The sequence below is a fragment of the Pinus tabuliformis genome, chromosome X (assembly GCF_031772625.1).
Source record: "Pinus tabuliformis cultivar Carrire ecotype Pingquan chromosome X, CPIR1, whole genome shotgun sequence".
NCBI classification, from domain to species: Eukaryota; Viridiplantae; Streptophyta; class Pinopsida; order Pinales; family Pinaceae; genus Pinus; species Pinus tabuliformis.
In genome coordinates, this window is record NC_142308.1 from 1,052,290,524 (window position 1) to 1,052,298,181 (window position 7,658).

The following is a 7,658-nucleotide window of genomic DNA, read 5'->3' on the forward strand; positions in this document are numbered from 1 at the left end:
ATAATTAACTGGTAATTGAAACACGTTAATTAAAGGTAACTCTAATGATTATAAGGAAAAGATCAATTCCTTGAATTGATTTTTTAAATAAGTAACATTAAATACCATTTAAATGGATTAAAAAGGCATCAAACATACAATCCATATAATATGTAATATGTTTTATTTACAATTGAGTAGGTTTCAAGGATATCTTTTTTTTTTACTGGATTGACTTTTTTATACTAAAATTTATAGTTAGATATATGCAATTTTTATAGTGAGATATATATAACTTGCAATTTGAGTAGGTCTAATATATAACTTGTGTAGGTTTAATAGTTAATAGCATGTGTTTCTTCCTAAAAAAGTCACAGGTTTAAAACCAGAGGGGATAGAGTATGTATGCTTTAGTAGACTTAGCAGTCAAATCACTGTGCAGAGAAGAGATAGAGTATGTATGCTTTAGTAGTCTAAGCAGTCAAATGACTGTGCAGTAGATCCCTTGGCTGTGACCTTAAAAATTAAGGTTTCGGATTTGGATTTGGATCAGTAGCCTGCTAACCCTAACTAACTGGAACGCTTTGCAATCCATCAGCTTTAGAAAAATGTGTAACCAGTTGAGTCAGTGATTTGTTGAAGATCCAAAGCGATGACCAAGGCAAGATGGGATTGAGAGCGCCACAAATACAGGAGGACACAAGAGCGTGTTCAAGAGAATTAACAGTTTTTACCCAAAGCAGTCCATTGAACAACACTAATGAATATTTGATGATGGAAGTGAGTTTGCTGAAATGGTTAGAAATGAATTGGTATCGTCTTCTTTGTAGCAAGAAGTGATATCCAGAGTTAATAACATGGAGTAAGAAGAAGAAACAAGTTGAATTTTTGGAGCAACAAATTCAAGAAAAATTTTCACCAATATACTGTAACAAAGAAGGTCGCTAATTGACACTTAGATAGATCAGCAAGTGAATTAACATTTAGATATTAACTGTGATTAAGAGGAAATGTTAGAGATAACCACCACAAGTACTAATTTTAGACCGTCCGTGTCGATCCTTATCTCCTTAGAGATAATAGGCCAATCTAAATAAGAAACAATTAGTAGTCAGAAAACTCACTGTAATTTCTACGACTAACTTTAGGTATAAATTTCAGTGTATGTAATGGAATCGATGAGCTCTTTGTGTGAGTATTTTCTCTGATAATATATGTATCACAGCTTATTCGAGAAATATGGACATAGTAAGGGTATCACATGAACTTTACCTCATTGACTTCAGTTTAACAATTATATAAACCACTCCAACCCATAGATGATCCTAAATTCTGGAAACACGATACTGTAAAATATCCCATTATTAGAAGTAATCATCGTTCATTTCAAATTACACAATTCAGGAACAGAGGCTAACAGAGTAAAGGTGTTGCAGAAGGCAAGAAGATGTCTCCTGAACTTTGTTGAGGCTAACAGACTAAAGGTGTTGCAGAAGGGAAGAAGATGTCTCATGAACTTTGTTAATTGTAAAGCCAGTCCAATTCAAAGCGTTCTTCAACAACGACAACTGTGAGTTTAGGCATGGCAGAGTCTTTGATAGACAGCCACTGTCGTTTAGTGTTCTCATCACAGATTATATGCTTTAAAGATCCAAGTTTGATTACTCCTTCAGGTAGCTTCTTTAGTTTTTCACAACCCCTCATGTCCAGCGTCTCTAGATTTGATAGCTGATAAAATTCGCTGGGAAAGCACTTCAAACCCCTGCACTGTGAAATATCGAGAAATTTTAGTTCACGAAGGTTGCAAATGGAAGGTGGAAGCTTTGACAAGCTCAGACATGCAGACAAACTCAATAGCTTCAATGATCTCAAATTCCCCAAGTGCTCAGGTAACTCTTGGATAAGATGGCAATTCGTGACGGACAACTTTTTAATGTCTGTTAAATTGCATATTTTCCCTGGCAATTCCTTCAAATCACTACAGTGATCAACATTAATTTCTTCAATTCTCGGAAACTTTAAGAGATATTCCATGTCTAATGGTGTCATTTTTTTTGAGTCCTCACACAGGCAGACACAAAACTTTTCCAAACTCTCCCAGGCCGTACAGTACTCATAAAGGGAAGGCACGATCAACCTTTCAAGTAGCACAGACTTAATCTGAGTAAATGAAAGAAAGTCTTTCAGCCCGTGAAGTAAGGCACGCTTTGAACTGTAATTGTGTATCATAACAACTTTCAGATTTCGCATGCTACATATAAACTCTGGAAATGAGTATTCACTTGCGGTAAAGAACAAAGCCAAAGCTTCGACCTCATCAAAATCAATTCTATTCAAATCCCTGTTTTCCATTTCACCTACATGTCCCAGAAATGCAAACTTCGTGATTAATTATTTAAAAAATGCTTATCAAACACCTTAATAAGTTCTGAAAACTAGAAAGTTAAACTAATAATTAATCATTAAATTTGTAAAGCTAGAAAATTAAACTAATAGCTATTTGTTGTTCAGAGTGGCAAAGCGAGAAAGAAATTTTCAGGAACGGCCTGACCTGTCTGAATTGAAAGAAACTGAAACCCTGATGACTCATCTTTGCGAGTATTTGGATATTCTTTGGTATGTCTGGCCTCGTTGCCGCGTATGAAAATCCTCTTACTATCCTGGCGTGTTAGATTCCACGCTAAATCCCGCATTATATCATGCTGAGAGAAAAAAAGCTCCGAGGAACAGCCATATGAAATGGCTGGACTCCTAACGCATTGGGTTACGTCATGTTGAGAAAGAGAGAGCGCTGGGGAACAGTTATATGAGATGGCTGGATTCCTAAAACATCGAAAGATGGTTGTATTAGACAAACAATAATGGTGAACTCAAATGCCCCTTGATATATCTTCGCCTCCTGGTTTCTAATTCTTTTCGAAATCGTGTAAAGAAACTCAAGCTTTAAATGGATGACACTATCATAAGACTTTATGTTGAGATCCAAGTATGAAGAAGATTAAAACAAATTTATACAAGGCTGTAAATCTAAACAAGTTCGTACCCTGGATCGCGTGTGAGAACTAGGAGATTTCGCCTTGCAAGTTCTAACAATACCGCAAAGGCAATGTCCCGATCTATCCCGCGGACATATACCCAAATGTCCAATAATGAATCTACGCTGAACTTTCTTCCTTTGGGAAATGCCCCCAAGTCCAAAAAGCACTCCTTTAACTGATCATCAAGGAAATCTATACTTCTTTTCAAGCAATTAAGGACGGCATCTCTGTGAAATTTATCAATATGTTCTGCTCTTGAAAGCTTAACTTTAGCACTTTTCCAATCTGGCGGTAACGCACCGCGCAAACCGCTTCCAATAATATTGAGAGCAAGTGGTAAACCATCACACTCTGCTGCAACCTACAAATGTAGAACTAGTTAAAGTATTTACCCCTTTCTTTATAAATCAATGACTTCTAACTTTGGCTAGAATTCTATAACGCATAATGGTTTTTAAGTTACGAATTTGGATATCTATAGCAAAATTAGTATTTTAACATTTGTGAGATGACGAATGGTAAGTATGATTAGTACCTGTTTAACAAGCTCTTCATCATGACTTGGTGGAATGAAAGGGCAACCAAAGGCCGAGAAACAGAAGAGTTCCAGGGCATCAGTGTCACTCAACTTTTTCATGTCATGTACACGAATACCATCTGTAGGTAGAATGCCGAAATTGTATCTGGTTGTTATCATTGTCTTGTATCCTTCTGCTTTAAACCACAGGTTTTCCAGATCCAATCTTGACCAAACATCATCCAAGACGACCAAAGTTGGACGAGGCACTTTTACAATAAGAAATTTCTGCAGTTGGTTGCGTGCGTCCTCTATGCTCTGGAAATTGGGCCTCGTCGATTTGGTTATCTTATCCCACATAACGTTCAAAAGCTCCATCATATTTGGAGACTCTGAAACAGTAATGAACACTATATTCTTTTGGAAGAAACCTGAAAATAAAAAAGCGAATGAACAGTACAATCTATCGTAAAGTGACAACAGAAAATGGATGTTTGAAGAACAATTTCAGAAAGTGTGGAAATGTTGTTACCTTGGATTTGGGGATCGTTGCAGAGTGCTGATGCAAGGGTGGTTTTGCCGATCCCACCCATCCCTCTTACGTCAACGCGATTAACACCATTCAGTAACAGAAACTGCCTAACAACATTGATAGGTTCATCCAAACCCACACATTTTGGCATATCCGGGGCTTGGTAAGTGCAGTCGATGGAAGCATTAGAAGTCTGCTCATTGGTTATTTTGCGAACCACATTTTCTAATAAATGTTCGATATGTTCGACTCGTTGATCAAGATTTGTGGCAGCTGTGGTTGTTTTGCGAACCCCATCTTCTAATAAACGTTCGATATGTTCGACTCGTTGATCAAGATTTGTGGCAGCTGTGATTAATGCCTGCAATTCAAGGTGGAGGAAGGGCGGCCCAAGAATAACAAGTAAATCGTATACTGACTTTTGAAACTTTGGGATTTTGCTTCCATATACGTACCTGCGGATATCAATCCTCGACAATCTCTCTGATTTTTCCACGCATTTAAGGCCATCTTGCAGGACGCCTTGAAAATGTTTGAACGCCTTCCCTGTTTCAGAATCTGAGTCTGAAAAGTTCGTGCAAATTTGATCAACACTAGGCTTCAGCAACAACAGATTTGCCTTCAGTTCTTCACCCCATGTTTTGCTGGAAGCAGTGATTCGAAAAACTTTAACCAGGCCCTTCAATGCTTCCTTCAATGCTTCCTCCACAAGGACGCTTGTAACAGCTTCAACTACGATAGACATAATTCGAGAAAGGGATGCCTGCCTAAAAAGTGTTTAGAATGAAAGTCCCAACTCCCTCTCAAATGCCTCACTAGTTGTTTTAAAACAGGGAAACTTGGGCTTTAAATCCACTATTTTCCTGGGAAAGAAAGGGATAAGACGAAGGTAGCTATATTTGATTCAAATATAGGGTTGTGGCTATTTTTATAGGAAAACTTGGGCCTTAAATCCACTAATTTCTGGGAAAGAAGGGGGATATGAAATTTCATACCCCGCACACAACAATTTCTCCACACTTTCTTCATTGCTAAGCCCCGATTTCCGTTTCTATATATTTTTTCAATTATTTCACTTTGACTTCTCATGAATTCTACACAGGTTTGGTGTATATCGAAGAATTTTCCCAGGCTTTCTTCAGCTCTAAGAATTTCTCAACACTTTCTTCGTAACTCTGCACCGAATTGCAGCACACGTCTTTTTCCCGTACCTCTTCTTATTCATACCCCACAGACAAGAAATTCTCCACACTTTCTTCGTACCTCTTCTTATTCATACCCCACAGTCAAGAAATTCTCCACACTTTCTTCGTAGCTCTGAAGATTTCTTCATCTCTGTGCCGGGCTTCACACGGAAGTATCTTTACTCGGATATCCCTTTCTATATAGTCTTTCACTTGTTTCACATTGACTTGTCAGGAATTGTACACAAGTTTGGTGTATATCGAAGAATTTCCCCGAGTTTTTCAAGCTCTCTCTGCTGCAGTTCACACGGGAATTCTTTATTTTCTTTCAATTTTTCCGCTAATTTCCCACCAACAAGCAGATCTCTTTTTCCAGCAGAGTTAAGAACTTCTCCACACTTCTTCGTATCTCTGCCATTTCCAGCTCATCTCTTTTTCCCGTACCTCTTCTTATTGAATTCATACCCCACTCAAGAATTTCTCCACACTTTCTTCCTAGCTCTGCCCATTTCCTTTTCTATATAATTTTTCAATTATTTCACATTGACTTCTCACGAATTTCACACAGACTTTTATATGGAAGAATTTCCTCGACGTTTCTTCGTTTCTGTCCTGCACTTCATAAGGCAGTGTCTATACCCTGATTTCCATTTCTCTATGGTCTTTCACATCGACTTCTGATGATTTGTACACAGCTTTGGTGTATATCAAATAATTTCCCCGAGCTTGCCTCATCTTTCTTCATGAGAAACAAATTCTATCGCAGAATGATGTTAATATCGTAGGAGATACATGGGTGAGTGGGACCGATTCAATGCTTTGCAACGGTACCCAAGTTCTAGGTAAAAACATTACTAGTATTTTTTAAGATTCTCTCTAAATATATGTCATTCTGGCCAAATAATAATTTCTTATTGGGGGAATTTTGAGGTCTAAAATGAGCCTTCTAAGAAAAATGTATAACCAAAATAATTTTGTAAGAACCAATAGGATTGAAGATGATGATGTCAATTTTTGAAGTAAAAAGAAAAAAACATTAAAAAATAATTAAAAAAAATTACTTTTTCCACTGGATGCAAAATTTAATTCATTATCCAAGGAATACCCATGTTGCATACTTTCGATGGACCCTGCTACACGAAAAATGAGAAATACATTAAAAAAAACATGATTCATGTTTTTTTTAATGTATTTCTCATTTTTCGTGTAGCAGGGTCCATCGAAAGTATGCAACATGGGTACTCCTTGGATGAGAAATCAAATTATGTATCCAATGAGTGTTTCCACTCAAAATTTGAGTAAATCCATAAGGAGATACGTTGAAAATACGAGTTCAAAAAATAGTTAGTTTTTTTTCTTTCCTCTAAAATTTGATGATGTAATGTAATCTTATTTTATTATTTCCAATATTATTTTATAATTTCCTTAAGAGACCCATTTTAAACCTCAAAATTCCCCTAATGATTACCGTTTAACAATTTCCAAATGTAAAGAGCCTTTTGAACACTATGTGGGATAAGATAGTCGACCACCAAAAGCAAGATTTCCAGAGCGAAGAGGATGCACACAACCAACCGCGGAAAACTCTTCAAAAAATCTTAGTTCAAGTACATATCAGACAATTCTGGTGGTTTACGATGTTTGGTCTAAAGAAGATCTGGAACACTACTTGTTTGAAGCAAAAAGATACAATACAATTTTCACAATCAAAGAGAGTTCCACCAATCCAATTACAACTAGTAGTCATCCATATGAGATCCTTTGTTGATAAACGAGGATTCCCTTAAACTTTTATGTCTCTGGACCATTTTCTGCCCCTTGGAGCACTAAATCAAGGTCAGTAATAACGATCTCCATACAGAATTTGGACCTCATGGGTGAACTCCATTTAGCAAAAATTTATCAGTGAAATTTTAGGCATTCTTTGTACTCTGTAACAGTCTATGAGCTGTACTTCATGTTGCATTAGTTTGATTTAAAGGCAAGTCTCGATGTTGTTTAAGTTAACAATGCCATTTGTTAACACTTGGTTGGAGAATTCCCTAGGGCTTATCAACAAGCCCACTAGAACCAATGAGACGACAAAGTTATATGTTCTTTTACTACTAAGACTTGGTCAATAAGAACGGGAACTTAGAAACCAACTATTCTCACAGCCAGGACAAATAAACAAGTGTCTGGGAATAAGACAAGTAAGTATTCTTCTTGCCCAACCACCGACCTTCTCCACGAATATCTGCCAACAAATCTTCAGTCTCATGTGGAATACTTCTATTTTCCTCCGAAAAGAGAGATTTTAAATGAAGAATGGAAGGAGTGAATTTTAATGAAGACCACAAGAACTAGTCATCTAAGGGACATAGAACTCCAAACCAAATAAAACATTACATTCTTAGGTTTCCTTCTAA

At 36.9% G+C, this 7,658-nt stretch overlaps 1 protein-coding gene across 1 annotated transcript; it reads right to left on the reverse strand.

Annotated features, from left to right (window-relative positions):
* Nucleotides 1-1,323: 1,323 nt before the first annotated feature.
* Nucleotides 1,324-5,690, reverse strand: LOC149143425 (putative disease resistance protein At5g47280). Its single transcript, XM_089447229.1, has 5 exons — nt 4,067-5,690; nt 3,553-3,965; nt 3,023-3,378; nt 2,531-2,802; nt 1,324-2,336 (listed from the first exon to the last, which is right to left on the reverse strand). The coding sequence occupies exons 1-5, from the start codon at nt 4,809-4,811 to the stop codon at nt 1,501-1,503; spliced, it is 2,622 nt and encodes an 873-aa protein (XP_089303355.1). The 5' UTR covers nt 4,812-5,690; the 3' UTR covers nt 1,324-1,500.
* Nucleotides 5,691-7,658: the final 1,968 nt, after the last annotated feature.

What these genes read in the sequence shown, in the direction of transcription:
- LOC149143425 (XM_089447229.1), bottom strand. Translation starts at nt 4,811, where the DNA reads ATGTCTATCGTAGTTGAAGCTGTTACAAGCGTCCTTGTGGAGGAAGCA. An exon ending in CAACGATCCCCAAATCCAAG is followed by an intron (nt 3,966 to 4,066) that starts GTAACAACATTT and finishes TTTTATTTTCAG; the next exon opens with GTTTCTTCCAAAAGAATATA. An exon ending in ATGAAGAGCTTGTTAAACAG is followed by an intron (nt 3,379 to 3,552) that starts GTACTAATCATA and finishes CTACATTTGTAG; the next exon opens with GTTGCAGCAGAGTGTGATGG.